Genomic DNA, 20,751 nt, shown 5'->3' on the forward strand with positions numbered 1-20,751 from the left:
CCCCGCCGATGAGGCGTTTGTGTGCTCACCATGGACAAGTAGCAGAGGTCCTGGCAGATCTGGCAGCGTCTCTCCGACGACTCCAGCGTCATCCACTTGCCGCGGGGCTTCTTGCGCCCCTCGCCCGCCGCCGCCCCCACACCACCGTCGTGGGCGCCGTAGCGCGCCGTGGAGAGGAGGCCCGCCTTGTAGAGTTCCTGCCGCTGGCGCATCTCTATGTTCCTGAGGGACGCATGAGGGCCGAGGTGAGTCCCGCAGAGAGGAGATGAAGACCGAGGCGGCGTCCCCAACCTACCTGAGGTCTTTGAGAAGGGTGGAGATGGTGGTGAGGAGGAGGCCGTTGTCCCGCTTGGACTCGGCCGTGGCGATCTGGTAGAGCAGCTTCTCCATGGAGAAAGGTTTGGCGATGCGGCGACACTTCAGGTCCTGTTTGGACAACAGGACATCTTAAAGCTGCGCTTGATGTTCTATTGATATAAACGTCAACTATGGAAGCACACGGTCCTCGTGCATCGGCTGAAGCATGCTATAGCACCACACGGCCACAAGGGGCAGTGTTGTAAATCCATAGTTGGTCTGGATAGTATATGACACTAAATTAGGCCCTACACCCACTGTCCACAAGAGGGCAGTGTTATACAGCAACCTATGTCAGGACAAATACAAGAAGTTATCCATAGCTACTGTATGTATTTTCAAGAAAGAGGCTGTACCGGCAACTGACCACAAGGGGGCAGTGATTTAAAGTCTGGCGACGCAAGAAGGATTTCTGACCTTCGCCGCCTGGTATCCCAGGTTCATCCAGTGGGGCGTGGCGAAGTGCACAGTCTCGGACACGCTGTAGCCGCAGCACACTTTGGACACGAAGGCACCGGGAAAGCAGACCACAAACTGGCCGCTCCGCTGGACCGTGCGGTGAACCTTGATGCCCTCGCGGGACAGCACCTCTGGAGAAATCTAGGGTCAAGAAATAAACCCTCAGCGTCAACATGTCTGCCATATTTATTTATTTATTGCAGGGCAATATGGGAGTTATGAGCACCAATATGATATTTGATGAGTTCCAGGCCTTCCAAGTAACGTACGCTATATCCTACAGACGTTTATGCATCTACACACACTGACCATGACGTTCTTCTCCAACATTTCTAGTCCTGGGGTCCCGTTGGCCTGCAGCAGTGTATGGACCACCTTGTCCAGCTTGGACTTCTCCTCAGCAGGGACAGAATACCTGCAAGAGGACAGATTTCAGGGCCATGCTAGACTAGGAGCACAATAATGAGGAGGAGGAGGAGGAGGAGGAGGAGGAGGAAGAGTGTGACCCACTTACCAAATGCAATCAGCACCAGTGTGTAGGTAATCGATATATGGAAGGCGATTTTGGTCTCGAGACCAGCATGAGGTAGAAAAGACCATGCCGACGTTCAGCCAGGGAATGGTGACCCCTGCAGGAAGAGGGGGGAGCAACATGTACACAGGAAGTACTGCACAGATGATACTTGTGTGTCTATTTACTTCAATGATGATGATAGATTTTATTTTATGGAAACATATTTGAAAAAGCATCATCATGTCATGTGGAGGAGCCTGGAGGTCGGACTGTGGCCAACCACACGGCTGAGTCCTTACCTGGCACGGCACCCAGATGCCTCAGGATGGATCCAGAATTATTGGGGAGGACAGTGAGGTTCCATCCGTGCCTGACCACAAGAGGGCGCCAGAGACAAAATGAGACAAGCGTTCTGAATGAGGTCCTGGACGTGTGCGTGATGCTCACTTTGAAAAGGGCTCAGACTTCCCGGTGGGGAATCCGCTTCCGTGCGTGCTGGTGTCCACCTTCCCACAATGCACCGCCACGTGGCCGTCCCTCTGCTCCACGATGCGCCAGTACTCTTGCTGCAAAATCATCAGGAGTCCATGACAAACGGAAGTAACGTGATGTGACGATGTTAAAGGAGCGCTTGCTAACCTCCACCTCGGCGGCACCGGGCTCCTTGTGGAAGCACATGGTCATGGTGTTCCGTGCTATCCTGAAGAAGTTGGTCAGCGACACCGACTTCCCCTGCAACGCAACACAGCACACGCTAAATGGCGTGTTCAGGGTCGGCGAACAAGAAGGCCTTTCATGCTCACCTTGTAAATACATTTGTGCTGCTCGCCGAGGACGCCATGGCTGTCCTTCTCCTCTTCCTCCCTGTCCTCGCTGCCGTGTTTTTCCTGAGCAAAGAGCCGCCGCCGGCCCGCTTTGACCTGAGCCTCCAGCTCCTTCAGATGTTGATACACACCGTTGGTGCGGTGGTGACCCGCCGCCCCCCCGCCGCCCACCACGCCGCCCGCCAGCCCGTTCTTGGGCTCGTAGCGCGGCAATGCCAGCGCGCTGGGCGCCGTGGAGTCCGAGAGCCCCTCCAGAGGCCCGTGGCGCGACTCCAGCCGCCTCTTCTCCTGCAGCACCTCCCCCTGCAGCCGGAGGCGCTCCTCGGCGCCCAGCGAGTCGTAGGAGAGGAGGTACTGCAGGTAGGCTTCCTGCAGCTTGGCCAAGCGGTCCTGCGCCGACTTGGGGATGCGGAGGAGGTCGGCCAGCTTGGTCCACTTCTTCAGGTCCATCACCTGCTGCATGCCGCCCATGTCGTTGATGAGCTGGAAAAAGCGGGCTAGGTCCACTTCACAGCCACCTGGGAAGAACAAACACATATCCTCTTTCCCACCTGACTTTTAGGAGCATTGAACACGGAAAGAAGCCGTCTCCCTATGGAATGAACCCTTTTGCAAAGACCCGCACGGGCAACCTTTGACAAATGACCAGCATGCGGTGAACGAGGCCTGAGATGGGAATGTGCCAACCAAATCTTGAACAAAGTGTCTCCTCTTCCAGCCAATCCAACTTTGACCCGGAAGCCATCTGAGCTGCAGCACAAGTTGCTTTTAATGCAGAGCTGATGTGCTGGGAAGCCATTTGGAAGGAGAACATCCTGGCCTGCCGAGTCAGCTGCTGCCAGGAGTCTCTGGCACACGTGTGAGCAGCCGCACGCTCGGCCCAATGAGGCGGCCGCGTAAAAAACAGCAACAAGCGGCGACATAAAGATGTTGGTTTTATGTCCTGCAACCAAAGTAGCGCTTGGTGCTGAGCCGCCGCTTGTTAGACCTCATAAAGCGCCAACATGATGGCGACAAATGCAAAGTGACAGGCCAATCTGGGGGAAATATTGTTGCGGTGGTCTTATGGGGGGGGGGGGTCAGGCAATAACCAGTTTGCTATTGTTATTGTCGGCTGTAAAAAGGCTGGGAGATAAAAAATTGGACGGAGAGCTCCGCTGATAGCGATACAGACCGTAAAGGGCGGCCTCGCTTTTATTGGATCCACTCCACTTTGTGACCGCGCAGGGCCGGCGGCACGCAACAAACAACTCGCTGGTTTGATGCCCAGACTGAAGGAAAGGGGAGTTCATGGATAACCCCTGCAAACGTCGGCATGGGGACCGTATACTGCAGCCTGGTTGACCACCACAAGGAACCACACCAGGCATCGCAAGCGAGTGTTTTGTTAGCATGACTTTTCTGCATACTGTCCAACTTCACGCAGTGAACATTAAATCTTGTAGTATTGAAGTACTTATTAAGTATATTTATATAAGTGGAGCTGTCAATTTGTCCTCATCAAATGTAATGCAACCCATGACGAGGAGCACATGACCAATCAGGGGATGCAGACTATAGAGTGGGAGGGGCCACCCGGCGTGGGAGGCGCCACCTGGCGTGGCCACGGTGCTTCAGGCGGCTGATGAGGTTTGTGTGCTCGGAGCTTTTGGTCCAACTAGCATGCAAACAAAGTGAGGAAGTTAAAGAAAAAAGGAGCGCTTGATTTGCTCACCTGCACAACATGGGTAACCTCATCTCATTGGAGTGTTTTTTTGTTTTTACATCATCGGTTATCGGAGCTATTTGAATGCTATCAGATGTATCGATATAGCATCCTAGCGCCCTCATGCCGGCATGAATCCCCGTGCGTTCCTGAATGTAACATCTGTGCTGATGGTGTATTCAAGGCCAACAGGAATAGTAAGAAAGTGAACTGGGTGTATTCTCACCAATGACAGGCGTGTCGTCCATGGTAATGCCCTGAGATTTGAGGTGTTTTCGGATGCAGGCCAGCCGCTGCACGTTGGGCCCCCAGCGGCGCCCCAGCATGTGGACCCTCTGTACGGTCGTCACAAAGCGCATCTCCTCGCTCAGCTTGCACTCGGGCCGCCAGTCGGCCGGCGGCACCACACGGCACATGCCGGCGGCCTCAGCCTGCTCCCGCACAGCGTCCAGGTACACCAACGGGTCCTGGAACTCGCGCGGCGCCGGCAGGAAGACGGGAACCTCCCCCAGCGCCGCCCATCCGTCGGGCCTGCTCCGCTGGCGCTCCCACTCTTTCTCCTGCTCACGCTCCTTCTGGCGCGCCAGCTCCTTCTCGCGCTCCCACTCCTTGTCGCGGTCGGCCGGCCGCGGCGCCACCGGCCTGATCTGTCCCGGAGTGCTGGCGAGCGGGGAGGAGGCGGAGCCCTGCCGGGGGTCTGAGGTAGTGCTGCCATGACTGGGGCTGTGGGAGTGATTGTGGCCTGACGACGGCGAGGAAGAGGCGGCGCTGCGGCCGTGAGACCTGCTCAGTTGCTGCTGTGCTTGGCGGATCAACATCAGCTTGCCGGCCGACGCCCGCTTGGGCCGCTGGTTCACCGACTCAGCGGCGGTGGCTGCTGGTGTAGAAGATTGTTGAGCGAGGGGCGTTGGGGACGGGAGGGCGGGGGGAGTGATTTCGGGAGGAGGGGGCGGTGGGGAAACGTGTCCGTTAGAAAGCCGAGTGGCGGCGACGGCGGTCTGCACGGGGGCGGACACCTTCTTGCTGCTGCGGGTCTCCAGGGGCGTGGCCTGAAGCTTGGCCTTCTTGAGCTCGGCGCTTTTGGCCTTCTGCTCCCCGACTGGGTGAAGCGCCACCTCCAGGCGCCGCTTGGAGTTCCGCAGCCCCTCCCGCCCTTGGTAGTCGCCCTGGCCCTGCGGGCATTGTCTCTGGCCGTCCTCCTTGGCCGGGGTGTTGTGGCGCTGCCCGTTGAGCCTCCCGTTGAGGCGGGCGCCCCTGAGCAGCCCGTTGGATGACAGTAGCACCTGTTTGCGTGTTTTTGCATTGCTGTGGTAGGCTGACGACGCCGCTGCTTTTCCTGAGTGGGCCAGCCCGTTGCTGGCTGCTGGCTGGCTGTGCTGATTGTGATTGTTCGCAGACGCCGAGGCGCTTGTGTGTCTGCTGCTGCTGCTGCTGAGTTTGGTTTTCTTGCCCAGTTCTCTCTGCTTGGCTTTGGTGTAGGTGACGTGGCCCTTGGACACGGTGGCTGTGTACTTCTTCACAGTTTTGGACGGCAGGCGGAAGTCGCGGCCCCTCTTGGAGCCGTTGGCCGCTTGCATGGCGCTCAGCCGGGTCAGCCCATTCATTCTGGAGACCTGGCGTGCCGCGCATAAGATGACAAGTATTAGGAACCGGGCCTTGTTGCTAGGCAGAATTCATGGAGCACCGTCATTTACAACCCGAAGGTCCAATTAAAAAAAGTAAACACCGTAAACATTACAAATCTAGGATTTATTGTATGATGTCATCATAAACCCAATAATTAGTCTGTATTAGATATGAATACACAATGGGAAGGAAGATGGATGTGTGACGACGGCGGTGTGGATGGAGTCATCAATCACCAGTGAGGGCGCCACAAGAGGGACCCGACAGACGCCCATTGACGGCTTTCTCTTTGAAGGGCTCTTGTGTCACACATGTGTAGTGTGTGTGTGTGTGTGTGTGTGTGTGTGTGCATGCATCTCAGGTGGGGCTGACACAAAGAGCAGGCCATTAAAAGATAAGGGGGGGGGGCTGAAACCTGACCCTGTCTCTGTCAATCTCACAATGGACTAACACAAGGTGACTGGGGGCGGGGGTGGGGAGTGGGGGGCATTTTCCTTGCAGCTTCCATATCATTGCATATCATTGCCCAAAATGTCGACTACGATGAGCAACAGATTGGAATTGATAAAGAGGTGTCCAAATACTTGGGTCCACGCTAATGGTGTCATGAGCACGTCCTACCACAAGGGGGCCCACTACAACCGGCCGGCTTTTCATGATGTATTTGTTCCAGTGGGAAGCCAGATGAGGGAAGAGAGAGAGAGAGAGCGAGAGATGATTTGTTGAGCAAGAAGAAGGAGCGGAAGCAAGGGAGGAGGAGGAGGATGCTGGGAGGCGGGTCCTGATGACATCATGTGTTGCTATAGCCCAGCTGACGCCTGGCAGGAAGAAACTCCAGCAGCAGGAACACATGAAGACATTTAACCCTGGGAACTGTGGGATAGTTTCCCCAAGGCTGTTTTTCTATTTGCATCCTGATCTACTCCTGATTTGGAATTCGACTGATGTAAGGACCTGCTGCTGTGTTTAGATATTTCTACGGCTAACTACTTCCGTTTAGCATGTCCTGGAAAGCACTATGGGAACTTTAACATCATTTTGTTAGCCCTAAAAAGGCTTAGCATGTATCAATACTTAAAGAAGCATCATCTCATTTTTGCTACATCCATCATCAACAGGTGGGGATCTATGAAGGCGAGGTCTACGCTCTTACTGAGAAACTGGGAAAAACTATGCATTTATTTGATATGATTATAGATCCAAAAAAGAGGAAGGTAGAAGGTGAGATATCGTGGAATGTACCCGCCATGACCTAATCCAGGGGTGTTCATTAAGTCGAACGCGATCTACCGGTCAATCGCGGAGGTGGTACTGGTTGATCGCGGCGTGACATTAAAAAAATATCATCCTAGCATCAATGCCGTCACTTGATTGATATACAGGGCAGCTATTCAGATGACAACTGAATGTTGCCCTTCGGGTGACCAATCAAATCAAACAACGTCTCTAAGTGCAGCAGAACTTACCATGTCAGCCTATCATCCATCCCCGTTACTTGATTGACATACAGGACAACCAATCAGATGACAACTGAATTTTGACCATTAGGTCACCGCTCATGCGTAAACAACAATGCAAAGTGCTAAGCTACTCGGCGAATTGCGTCAGATTTTAAGCCCTCGCTAAAGTTTATGGTCACTAAATGAGTGAAGTAGCTGGACCAAGTAAAAAGGAAAAAACATATCACTTCCATACGGAATGGGAGGTGGACTTTTTTTTTCACAATGTCTTTTTCGAAGTGCATTTGCCTGGCTAACCTGGCTATCAGCAGCTACTGTCCGGACTATGCATCCCTGGCTGATTCAATTCAGTACAAGTCATCAAAGTAAACTCAGGTAATTACAAAAAATGTTAATAGTTAATTATGTGTGTTTTGCAATATTGGCTCATTTGGTTATGTAAGGTACATCAACATACATTGTACGTACAAATAATCCTCAATACATTTGAAAATAAACAGATGTTTTGCATTTTCGTAGTGGGTAGATCATTTTGACTCGGTCATTTTAAAAGTAGCTCGCATGCTGAAAAACTGTGAGCACCCCTGACCTAATCCCATGGTGAAGTCGACTCCATGCTACCTGACACAGGTCGTCCATTGTTGACGGAATTTGAGGCTTTGTCGCCCTCTGCTGTCCAAACGGGGAGGTGCAATGCAGCCGCCTGAAGCTAAGTGGAAAGGTCACCGCATGCTAGTGTGTATTATTCATTCATTCATTTTCTGCCGCTTATCCTCACAAGGAGCGTTTATAATATTAATTATTATTATATAATAATATATTAATATAATAATAATAATATATTAATATAATATAATATAATATAATATAATATAATATAATATAATATAATATAATATAATATAATATAATATAATATAATATAATAATTATTATACAATAATAATAATAATAATCAGGTCGTCTTGGCGGGACTCATTAAGACTCGCCGCAGCTTTTCGGAGTCCCTTTAAATGACTACGAACACGCCAGCAAGCGCACGCTACTGGGCTGCAAAACAACACCGAGAGTCTTTGGCAGGCTACGAGGAGCGGACGATGAAGCTTTTCATTTGCCGCTGCTCAAGTGAAGTATGAAACACCAGGACGAGTGGAAGCTGCCGCACTAAATATAGCAGCAGTCACACGGCAGGCCAAAAAACACCGTCATTACTCTTGCAGACAATGGCAGGGGAGGAGATGAGGAGATGAGGAGTTGAGGAGATGAGGAGATGAAGAGATGAGAAGATGAAGAGATGAGGGGGTGAGGGGATGAGTAGATGGGAAAAGCAGGGAGCCAAATAGAGGAGACGCGTGAGAAAAGCTGAAGAAACAACAAGAAAGGAGGGAGTTGCATCGACGGGTTGGCTCTCCACTTGAGACAGACTTTCCAGACCGTCCAATCAACAGTGTGGATTTCCACATTCGGGGCTGAAAGGGACCAAATGTACTTGGAGATACATGCTTGCTTTCATCTCTGTTAGCTTTCCGTTGGCAGTCACCAACCAGCTGCCAACTGCCAAAAATGCTTTATTTACTTTATTTCTATGTAGAAATGATACACTTTTAAATAGTTTGCTTTTAATCAACTGCAATCCAAAGTTTCAAAATTTCCTTTTCCAATAAATCAGAACTAACAAAAATCAAACCTTTTTTAAAAAAATAAAAATGAAAGCCATGTATCTCCAAATCGGCCAATTATTGCTCTTGTGGGCTAAAAATGGAACGGAAATGAAAAGAATTGAACCCATTGAGAAGTAAGTTCTTGTCTTGAAGCCTTGGTGGAGGTCTGTGGTTCTCAGGCATCAAATGGCATCGGTCGCCTGGTCTCACCTGCTTGCGGAGCTCCTCGGCGGCTCTTCTCGTCGACAGCCCGTTGGTGGCGTCGCGAGCGCTGGCCATGGCCTGCAGCATCCTCACGTGCTCCCTCGCCTCCGCTCGCTCGCTGCGCTCTCTCAGGAGGGGCGGCGGCGGGGGTGGCAGCGCCTTGGGCCTCGGGCTCTCTCTCGGCGACGCTTTGCCGTGGTTGTTGAAGACTGCGTGCAGTGGAGACATGGAGTACTTTACGTTATTGCATCACCTGGACAGTTGTTTCTAATGTTTCCATCATTTTTCTTGGGGATGCCTTTTGGTGCAAACTAAATATCTAGGATTTTTATTTCTGTTCCTAGTCAATAATTCAGGAATAAATAATACAAAAATCATACATGTGCAGAGTGTCATGGGAAGACCAACATGTAATGTGTCGAGATAATAAATTAAATATCACAATAAAGTCACAAAGTAGGCGGCAAATGCCAGCGGTTGCCCTATTCCTTCAGGACATGATGCTAACACGCTAGCTGTGCTTTAATGGCAAGCGTGACAACGTGTGTCGCCGTACCGTGGCCGTTGAGCCGCGTGGGAGGCTTCCCCTTGCGTGGCGTGGAGTGGCACGAGGAGGAAGACGCGGAAGCTTGCGAAGAAGCGACATGCGGGTGAATGCCTCCGCTGCCGTTCCTCATCTCCTCCTCCTCTTCTTCCTCGTCCTCCCCCAGGTCCTCCTCCTCCTGGGAGCTGCCGAAGTAGGCCATGTTGTTGGGCAGGGCGGGCGAACCTGGAAGCAACAGAGGACGACCGATTGAAGGCGGAGACAAACGCAACGCGGCGTCTGTAAGAGCGGAGAAGGCAGCTCGTGAATGATGATGCCCCCCCAGCTGGGGGGGGGGCTGAAATTGCCGCTGCACACATGCATTTTTTGAAAAAAAAAATGTATTTTGTTATTGTATTGTATTGGCGTGAAAATGACAATGGTCACAAGACACTCAAAAATATATATTTGTACAAATAAAAATATGACAAAATATTGCTATCTGCCCATTTCATTTCTACTATGTGCCACCCTGCACTCTGTGTGAATGCTAGTGGCCCCGCCTCCCACTGAGACAAAGAGACTGTATGAGTGACCAAAGGGCTCACTCCGTTCATGCCATTGTTCCATGGAACAAACGCACCATGGTGCTGAAAGCCGTCACTATACCGCCTTCTTGGCAGCATCCTTGCACCATACAACTGAAAAAAGGACAGGGAGATTTGGCAGGACTAAGAAGCCGTTTATTCCATGCTCTGAACTGTCTGACTGCTTTGTCCCCATTTTGGAAAGAAAAATGTCCCAATTTTTCCAATTTCCGCCACTTTGTGCTGAGAAATGTGTGACGGTGGGGCGCTCGTTGTCTGGCGCACAAGCCTAGAGTTTGTGGTATTACCTCATAAAAAGGTCATAAAGCCCAAACAGGCGTTATTATTAAGCCTTAATATGTTTCCCCTCGTAAATCAGGCAGGCCGCGCACACAGGCACGCACACACGCCGCAAACACAAAGCCTGGTTTGTAGTGGGCAGATTTTAACACTCTTATACGTCACACACACACGCACACACTTTTTAGAGGACATGTGATTGTTTTCTACACTGTGGAAATAAAAATGAGGCCATTTAGCATATAGAAACATGTCATTCTGCACAACGTTGCTTTAGGATTTCATGCTGATTTATGGCTTATGGGGAACAGCTGTCTGATAACTACAGCTACCGGGGATTTCATTGCCCTTTTATGGGCAACGCTTATTTTATAGGCATTAATGCAAAGCCTACTTAAGCATGATTAGAAGTCCATTACAATATTGAACAAAAGTCTTGGCCTGGACGTGTCTTTAAGCTGGAAGAGGGCACTTAAATCACACAGAATTAGCCGGGAAAATGACTTCTTTTAACAATGGAATACATTATTAACCAACTTGATTGAAATAAAGAGACGGTACAGCAAAAACCACATGAAGGATATTTTGCACCTAAAAAATCCAAAACACTGAGAAACTACATCACTGCTTAAAGGAAAAGTGCACTTTTGGAATTTGGCTTTGTCATTATTGCTGCTATTAACATTGCCACGCCCAAGAACTACATTCCTGACGTAGTGACACATCGGATAGCAACTACAGCTAGCAACTAGCTTCAGGTCACGCTACATGTTGGAGGTGTTTTAATGTAGAGTGCATGGGGGTGTCCCTTTGCAGGCATTAATCCCCTTTTTAGCTGTTTTTATATCTTTACAACATGGAAAAGGGAAAGACGTGTTTCTTAGCTCACATAAGGATCGTGGATGGTGGGATCCTGTTTTCCTGTTTTGTGTTGCTGGACACACAGCAGCCATGCCACTTCCTAATTATCTCCTCAGGGAGTGGAGGAGAAATAAAACAAGGAAACAACATGCACACGGGCGGCACATTATTCAAGTTTTACCTGCTCCACGAAGGAAGGGAAGGAAGAAAGCATTCTAGTCAACGTGTCGTTGATGTAACGCACAGACGCTTATCTTTGGCAACAAAGCACAGGCTCCTGTCTTGGACGCATCAAACAAGCAGAACACTCACTAGCTAGCTGCTCCAATGAGCCTCTAATGATTTGCTTCATTAGCTAAATGGATGTCATTTAGTGCGCTGAACTGAGGTCAGCAGGCCAACGGCAACCACACCACACCCGCTAGAGGAGGATGGACCTGCCTCTAGATTTGGTAGGAACTTGAACAACATGGATCCGTCAGCGTGCGGAAAGAAGAGACAGGAACGCTGCTAAGACCTTCACCATGATCTCCCGCCGTCCGCTCCCCCAATTACACCGCCTTTTCATCCCAGCCACGGACAACTCATAATTAGTCCTGAAAGAGTCTATTAGGGTTGTCATCTCTAACGAGGCTCTTGGGTCCATGTGTGTAGGGGTGGGGGGGGGGCATAATTACAAAGCTTTCATTCTCTGGCTAGCCCTTCCTTTTGTCCTCGTAACTGGAAGTGAAACACTGAAGACGATTTAAATAGTCCGTCATCAGGAGGGCTTGACGCCAGGACACGTCCACCCACCAAGGCAAAGGCTGTGTGACTGAGGAAAGGTCTCACTCCGTCCAGGCTGTTGTTCTACGCAACAAACATGCCAAGGTGCTGAAAGCAATGCACACGCACGCACATGGTCGGCAAAATGACCGGCTTCCATTTCATTGATTGTATGGATTTATTATCGTCCCAGGACTTGTACCCACACCACAGTTTTTTCTCAGGAGAAATCTTGTCATGATTTAATCTGGCAAGATCTTAGCAGCTACTGAAAAAAAAAATCCAGCTACTAATCTAGGACGTATCTTCCAGCAAGAATGTTTTCTGATTCTAATTGATTTCTAATTGGGGCCTTTAGGCCGCGTGTCCATTTCTGTCCTAAAGCTAAAACATATGCTAGTCAATGAGGCCTCAGCACCTTTTCCAAGACTAAAGTCCAGTGACAATGACACCAGTAGATGCTGGCATTCTGAACACTTTAAAGGATAAACCACATAATTGGTGAAGAATCCAGAAACCAGACAATGACGGCAAATAGCGGCTGCTCATACCGGATAACTTCTTCTTCTTCTTGCATTTCCATCACAATCACCTTTGGTGAAATGTGACATTAAACACCGCTTGCACTATCTGCACGTTTAAGGGCGGGGGGGGGGAACAGAAAACGCAAGGACATCTAGTCAACACTCTTACGGCTTTGACTTTGGAATCTGCATGCAGTTTGCGACTTGAATAAAACACCAATTATGATATTAACAGAGAAAAGTACTTTGCATCACCTCCCCCCCTTTTCCCCAGGGAAACTCATCTGTCACGGGAGCTGTCAGCCTTGAACACCTTGAGTATTCCCAAGTATTCCCAAAGGAGGGGTGGTGGGGGCTTTGCGAGATCACATGACGTCCACCAAAGTGAGTGTACCAATAGAGTGGTTGTCCCCACACACTTTGGTTGAGTGGGTGAGAGATGGCAGGTTAGGGAAGGCAGCATGACAACATGGCCTGGTTGAACCTGATCAAGGTCTTACGTAAGCTGTGTGTGCATATTGTCACTCATTCACTTGCTTGTCTGTTCTTATCTTGTCAATAAAGACTAGAGCAAACAACGTAGCATGCGCTACTTTATAGCAGCCAGCCTTCAAACAGCCCATTCACTTGGCTAATGACATTGGTCTTCCTTGGTCTTCGCCCCCTAGCGGCAGACAAGAAGGGGAGTCTTGGGCTTCCTAGCAGGAGCAGACTGTCTGGCCGGCCGCCAAATGGCTTTCTGCATGGATATAAACAGGCCCGGACCACACATAAACACCCTCTTCTGAGAACAACACAGGGCAAGGAGTCCAGAAAGATCAAGCCTCACGGTGTGGGCGGCCTCCGATACAGGAGGACTGACTTCTTGGTCCGGTTACACCCGTGTTGCATCACAATAACCCCCCCACAGGAATTAACTTTACTTCAAGTGCAGCAACAACAGCAGCAGCAGCTGGTTCATTACTAGCAGAAAAATAATCCCAGAAGGACGGCGTTGGCCCAATCCCAGTGAGGGGGGCCCAGTCGCTTTGGAGCTTTTACTGCGTGTGACAGCTTCTTTTTTTATCACTGTAGTGTTTGAGCGTCTTTATGCTGCTGTCAGAAAGAGCGATGCGTGGCAGCTTTGGTGGATGTGTAACGTTTACCAGATAAGATCAGCCAACACAGCAGTGTGTGAGGAAGGGGGTGTATGTTTACACAATGTGAACGTTTGACCCCGACACATCCCTGCCCAAAAAGATCCACTTCTACTGTCTGAGCGCTACTACAAGTCCAATAATCTCATTGGAGAGAGGAAATACGGCAAGGTGTCGGATTTCCATAATTCGGAGTGTGTGTGTGTGTGTGTGTGTGTGTGTGTGTGTGTGAAAGAACCCCATGGTGCGGTGGTCAGATGACCAGGAGGAGGGGACTCGATTGATATCAAAGCTTCCCTTTGAAAAGATGACCCAGGCCAATGTGGATGTCGTCGTCCACGTACAAGATCAAGGGCTTTGCTAACATTCTCCTGTGCCCCCCCCTCGTCTCTTGGTGGGGGCTGGGGGGCATGTATATGAGCGCCACTCTGGAAAAAGTCACCTAAACGGCATGGACACACATAAAGCTCCGCCAGAGAACAGCAGCTGAGTGGAAACAGCCCATTTGATAGTCAGCTTAGCTCGCTAAAATTAGCATTAACCTTGGACATATCATGTGGTCATGACGTGTGCGGCTCCTCCTGTAATATCATTTTTATATTAATATTATCAGTTGTATTTTTTAAATGCACCGAGGGCTGATAAGAAATCAGTGAAAATGGCCCCCATGCCACACTTTGAACACCTCTGGCTTGTAGTGAAATCGGGCCTGAGCCCTTTGAAATCTGCCTAGCAACAAGCTGCCGCACAGCAAACAAAAATCTCAAACTGTGGCACTACGCCATCTGGTGGTAAGCAGGGACTTCAAAATAAAATGGTGGACTTGCTAAGCAAAAAATTGTGGGGCATTTCAGAACAGTTCAGAACATTGTGGCATGCCATATATACAAATAAACAGGAAGTCTTACCTCTGAGGCAGAGGAAGGTGAGGAAGTCCTCTGTCTTGGGTTTGCGTCTAGACAAGTCCTGAATGGAGGAGGACAAGGAGGAGGCGGCGACAAGCGACGAGAGGGAAGAGGAGGAGGGCAAGGTGGTCTGGATGGCGTTTAGGCCGCTGCCACTGCCACTGCCGCCACTGCCACTGCAGCCGCTGGGTTCGGCCACCTTTATGGGAGTGGTGCTGGGCGAGTTGGGCTGCGACTGGGCAAACTTCCTCTGAGCCTGCAGCCGAGGTCTAGGGAGGAAAAAGGAGAAGAGCGTCAATCAATACGTGTGTGGTTTAGTTACACTCGGACGCGTCCAAGGCGGAAGACGGGCAAGAAGATGAAGACTTGGGTTACTGGGCCGACCCTCCCAGAGGATCCTCCAGACGCGTGTCCAAGTGTCCTTCAGATAAAGGCGCTAATTGCTGCCGATTAGCTGCTTGGCACCTCTCGTATCAGACAACACTAACAGAGTACCACAGAGTACCACATAGCTAGAAAACAAAGGACTCCTGCTGGATCGAGGATAGACTGGGGTGTGAACATGTCTTAGCCCCCCTTCCTGCTTCTATCATCCAAGCTCGCTCACTTGTTTCCACTAATTTTGACAAAAGAGGCAATCACAGAGGACACCTTCGTTAAAAAAAAAAAAAAGCAGGCTTTGCAACCGATTTTAAACTAAAGGCTTGATAATAATAAAGGAATCAAACATTAAATGAAAATTTATTCTAGAATTTGGCCGGGCTCAATACATTGCCATGTGCATGTGTGCCCGTTTTCTACTTTTCCTAAAATCTGATTGGTTCTCATGACAGCCCTACTGAGCAAGCATGTTCAAATGTGAGCATAATGTTAGCACTGTAGGTCACCGTAGCTGGGGTCCTCCTGACCCCCTCCTGTGTGTGATGAATGGCATCTATTACGTCGGACAAGTGCAGAGTTACGGTCTACGTAAAAGTGGATAAAGTGCACAATAGCTTCCTGGAGAGAGACACATTTTGTAAATCGATCAATGCAGCCATGACACTGACTTTACCATATCAACTTTTAGCCGTAACGGCGGAGGCAAAGAGATCCATCTCTGGGCGTTATTCCTCATTTTGGGTCACAGCACGCTGTGAAGCGCGATGGGATGGTGATGGGATTGTGTCTGGAAGACGCCCACGGTACATTTGGCCGGCCGAATAAGTGCAGAGCCCCCCGATTAGACTTCAATCAGGGAAGAGCTCGGTGTCAAATCCTGTCAATTTCCCCGACACAGGCTGGAGCTCAATACGGGAGACAATTCAGTGTACATTGGAGAAAATTACACTAGAGCATGCAGCTGCACAAGCTCAGTTTATTTAGAATACAAAAAAAAGGTCTACAGTGTTAACTAATAGACTAATCTAGTTGTATATACACTGTACTGCAGCCACAACACTTGGTAGAGAAGAATATATGCTGAGAAGTAACAATAAATAACTCCATGGATGGCTGCACGGTGGCGTGCAGGCCACACACCCAAGTTTGATTACACCCTTGGGCATCTCTGTGCGGAGTATGCATGTTCTCCCGTGCATGCGTATATAAGTATATATAATGGTAAAAAAAAGCTGCAACAAAGTTGTGATAACAAATAGACGTGTGCAGGTTTAAAGGTTTATTCAATGATCAGCCAAATCCTGATTCACTAATGACTGCTCCTAATTGGACACTAATTAAAAAAGGTGCATTATCCACACTCAAGACTGTCTCATCCTGCTATAAAATTCAATTTTCCTGCAACCTAATATCACCGTGGAGGGAACAACACCATTCCTAAGAAGTGAGCCTCTTTGGGGGGCTATCCCAAACCAGGATAGTTGTTGGGTTATTAGTTATTGGGGCAGCCTGAGATGAACAAGATGGGGTTTATTTGCTGCACGACGAGAAAGAAAAGCACCACAGGGACATATGGGACGGTGAAGTCTTCTTATGTGGAGTCATGACATGCACTACTGCAGCAGGGGGGGGTCTTAATAAAAACATATCTCGTCCACGGATGGCAGAGTAATCTGTCAAAGATCGCCTGCAAGCCTCAGAATTGATAGATAAAACCTCACCAGTCAAAGCTGTGTCATTACCTCCCTCAAGGTGGCAAAACCCAAAAGCTGCGGCAGGAAATTAAAACAATTACAGCATCGTTTATTCAACAAATTGGAGTCCTCCTCCCTTGCGGTGACTAAATGTCCGTCAGCGACCTCGTCTCCATCTCCTGATTCGTACCAGATGAGGAAATGAAAAGACCCAAACAAGCGTGAAAAAGCCACACACCGACACACACATGGAGATGGTTTCAACGCAATGGCGTCAACGCATCAACACACCAACTAACAATGACGCAGGATGATAACCAATGATGCTTGGTTATCCAAAGCACGGTAACACGGTAAATCCCTCTTTGGGATTTCTATGCTCAGAGGCTAAACAGAACTACAGCAACAACTAAGAAATGATAAAATACAATAACTTCAAATAAATGGAACAATAATAGTAGGGATGATCTGATCAGGACCGGCCGATATACATGGAAAAGTACACAATCGGCATATTGTGATTACACAAAGCAACCTGTGGCTGGTGTTATTGTAGCTAATAACCTGACAATAATAGAGGACACTTCCTTGGTGGAGGTAACATGAGCAGAGCATGGGGACACATGAGTTACGGAGTACTGAGTGGCAACATGAGCCTTTGATTTAGTGCCTCACCTGCCCACAGGAGAGCATATTTAATGTGTGTGTGTGTGTGTGTGTGTGTGTGTGTGGTGCGTTCCCAAGCTATAGAATAGTCACCGCTCCAGAAGGGTCGCAGGGTATGCCTTACATAAATCCAAATTACACTGATTGCCCCGACTAGAGGAGAACGAGAGCGTCTGAGAGGCGCCGGGAATGGAAAGTCGAGATCCAGTGGAGGAAGAAAAAAAAAAGAGATTACAGCAGGATATACCCCCCCCCACCCCCCTTCCCTCTAATCCACCTTTCATCCATCCCTTCCTGCTACCTCACAGCCATGTCAGCCTTCAAAGGGCGGCTCTAATGTCCGACATTACACATGCCGCCGTGGCTGACATTGATTATCTCTGAGAGGGGAGAGCGAGACGCATTTGATGCTCCACTCGACTAGGATTTTTTTTTTTATGGGTGGGGGGGGGATTATACAGGATGATGTGCGACACACAATATCATTACTATTGCAATGATCGATCAGAGTCAGCAAGGTGACGCATGTTTCCATGGGAACATGTGCAACATCACGGTCAGTGACTTTACAGGAAACAGTTACAGGTTTGATGCCACTGATTTCTTTTCCCATCCCATACTGAGTCAATTCAGGCATCATCGATATTTCAGTATCGATCTGCGCATCGCTACCACCAGTCCTTTGTGAACCCTCATTTGCATGTCGCTATGTTGGGAATGAACATGCTCGGATGTTTCTTACTGGCCTATATAGAAGCTCTCACATCGGACTTGGGTGGACACTGAGCCGCCACATTCCCGCTTTTGAGCAGTCCTACACTATCAGAGCATTAAAGGCCCAGTGGTTTAGGCCTGGATTCTGGAAGAATGAATGCACATTATATTGATCCGTCCATCAGCTTTTCAAACTTTAAAGCAAACCATGATTCTCTCATTCACTTCTAGTAGAACATTTTGGACCCGTGCGCAGGACGGCACGAGGTCCTGTGGTGCATTCCGTTTCAGCAACCCCATATTTCGATTATGTGGGCGTGTTAAGGCCAGGGCTACCCAGTCCCACAGTGTGTGTGGGTGTGTGTGTCAGCCTCACATTTTCTCGCCAAAATCCGGCACGTCCAAAAACATTCACAGACACGGCAGATGACAAGCCGCTCTGGCGCTGGGAAAGAGCATAAACGCTGAGCAAGCTGGACAAACAAGAGCAATAAAAACAGCGCATGTTTGAAGGTTTGCAGTGAGCGTTTCGAAAATGTTTCAGGAATTCAGTAGAACAACCTCAAGATACGCCAAATCCCAAATCGGGCTCCCGTTTGTCACCAGTGGCGCCGTGTTGTGACACTTTGTGACGCTGAGGCTGATCTCCAGTCAGTGTGGTAAAAGTTTGTGTGAGGAGGAGAGCACTCATCCAGAGTCGGTAACCTTCAGGGCTAGACTAATTGGCTCCAGATGGCCCACGTGGTCCTGATAGAAGAATACCTCAATGCAGCTGCTGGCTTTGTGTGACAATGTGTGTATACGTGTGTGTATATTTGGTGCACTTAGGAGCAAAGCTAAATATACATGTTTATGTACATAAGAGCCAATGAGTACCAGTGTTTATATCAAAGGATTAAGCTTCAGAACACACACATGTGTTCAATCAAATGGCTACAGCCTGCTCATCTGTCTGCGACTAGTCCTGTCTGGCGCATAGTAAATGGCTCTTCAGGAAGCTAGATGACACAATGGGAAGAAAAAACAAAGCCTAGCAGCGCTAACCAATAACATGAATTTCTCCTCAAAAATAAACTTTTTTGGAATATATTTGTTAGTGACTACAAGAAAGAAAGCCACAAAACATTGAGATGCATGTTTTTAATTTAGCCAAGGAAATAGCCGAAATGAAAGGGGTGTTTATTTACCAAAAGCACAAATAGGGCTTGACGTTAATTTTGGGGCGTTCATAAAAAGCAACGCCACTGTGTTTTCGTCCAGTGCTAATTTAAGGCACTAGCTTTTGGAGTTTGTGATTTGGGAATAAAAATGGTGCAAAATTGGAACAAAATACACCCCCCCGCCTCACCAAACTTACCCAAGCCAAGTAATGTTTATGTCTAGTGCACAACTTGGTACACATGCATAGTAGGTGCATTGTTCCACATAGGTTTGCAGTGTCAGCACCACTTCCCTCATCCGTGAAGCCGTTGTGGCATTATTTGCTCCCGCTTGGCCTAGCTTCATTAATGCCTCTATTTCAGGGGTCCCCAACTGCTGAGTCGGGGAGCGGTACTGGTCTGTGGCACATTTGCTACGGGGCCGCACTGAAATAAAAAATACTTTATTCACGACTCACTGTCTCCTATCACACCTTGATGGGACCATCTCATCTCAACAAAAAAAGCTCAGGCCTCCCACTGATTCAGCAGGTGAATTATATTTTCCCTGAACTTAACATTTGCTTTAAGCCCCGTCATGTTATTTTATATTTGCTGTATTTTTCTACCACACATTGCTGGTCCGTAATAAAAAACCCCACATCAGACCAGTCCGTAGTGCAAAAAATGTTGGGGGCCCCTGCTCTATTTGGAAGAGACCAACAAGACGTTGAACTCCAGAGAAGAAACTCTTATTGCAGAAGAGAAAAGGTATGTCTACGTATATTATCTCGCAGCTGCAGAAAGAGCAAGAAGATGGCATAAACTAGGAAAAAGGAGGCAAGCACCGTGTGGGAGAGGGACCTTCTGATGAGGAGCCATCACTTTGGACATTATGATCAGTTATTAACAGAACTTCACAAGGAAGATCTACAGAAATGACTTGAGGACCAACCAAGAGGTGGTAGAAAAATTAAGCCATTCACCACTTTGGTACGCACCGCCACATTCTTTGCACATACTTTACAATGTATTCACAAAAAATTATGCGTGCTAGAAATTTTGAAAATTTCAAAAAAAATGTTTGTGCAGTGTTTTACACACATTGTTTATGAGCAATTTACTTAACGGCCCATCACTGCCACAGCAAAAATGTGTACGACTCCAGGGGCAAAGTGTGTGCAAAGGTAAACGTGGCTTAACGGAATAATAAGCTATGTCGCTACAATGTTGCAGACTAGAGGATGGCAACTGTTCGATTGAGTCAATGAGGTTATTGCTCTTCTGTCTGCATGCATTTAGAGGATGAAGACCACAGCACTTATACCACCCTCTGACCCTGGTGACCCTGACCTCTTCACCACGGCTTGCACTGAGCACATAGGCAGCACACGCAAACAAACAACCCATCAGTCAATGAGCCCAGACTGCTGACGGAACGATAAGCACGCACACACACACACCCACAGCTCATAACCTGATGTATTACGTAGCGCATCTACAACTATAACCTTTAAAAAAAGTAAAATGAGATGACCCGATAGGAGTGGTGAAGACACCTCGACGCCGTAGCTGCATTTTATCTCTGCAAATACATCCATTAAACATGCATCCTATACATGCGCATGCAGATGACCAGCATTCCTCACCAATACTTGGCCAGATGTTTGGAATTTGTCCTTCACGGCCACGAAGACAAAGCACCACTCATGCTATATTTCATCAAGGTCCGCCACTTAAGGCTAT

The 20,751-nt window shown here is 48.7% G+C and overlaps 1 protein-coding gene across 2 annotated transcripts in view; it reads right to left on the minus strand.

Annotated features, from left to right (window-relative positions):
- jarid2b (jumonji and AT-rich interaction domain containing 2b) overlaps nt 1-20,751 on the minus strand; it is a 74,431-nt gene that overhangs the window by 2,193 nt on the left and 51,487 nt on the right. Inside the window, exons 4-16 of one of the 2 annotated variants that reach the window (XM_058046860.2) lie at nt 14,415-14,680; nt 9,367-9,579; nt 8,817-9,019; nt 4,086-5,472; nt 2,134-2,672; nt 1,970-2,062; nt 1,778-1,896; nt 1,630-1,700; nt 1,331-1,445; nt 1,126-1,231; nt 775-957; nt 296-426; nt 30-222 (exon numbers count right to left, since the gene is read on the minus strand). In XM_058046860.2, coding sequence (XP_057902843.2) covers nt 30-222; nt 296-426; nt 775-957; nt 1,126-1,231; nt 1,331-1,445; nt 1,630-1,700; nt 1,778-1,896; nt 1,970-2,062; nt 2,134-2,672; nt 4,086-5,472; nt 8,817-9,019; nt 9,367-9,579; nt 14,415-14,680 — 3,619 coding nt within the window. Of the gene's footprint in view, nt 1-29; nt 223-295; nt 427-774; nt 958-1,125; nt 1,232-1,330; nt 1,446-1,629; nt 1,701-1,777; nt 1,897-1,969; nt 2,063-2,133; nt 2,673-4,085; nt 5,473-8,816; nt 9,020-9,366; nt 9,580-11,109; nt 11,337-14,414; nt 14,681-20,751 lie in introns of those variants that run through there. The other variant, XM_078792139.1, reaches the window with a different exon arrangement.

This window comes from Doryrhamphus excisus, linkage group LG7 (assembly GCF_037039965.1).
Source record: "Doryrhamphus excisus strain RoL-2023G ecotype Guam linkage group LG7, RoL_Dexc_Guam_v1.1, whole genome shotgun sequence".
NCBI classification, from domain to species: domain Eukaryota; kingdom Metazoa; phylum Chordata; class Actinopteri; order Syngnathiformes; family Syngnathidae; genus Doryrhamphus; species Doryrhamphus excisus.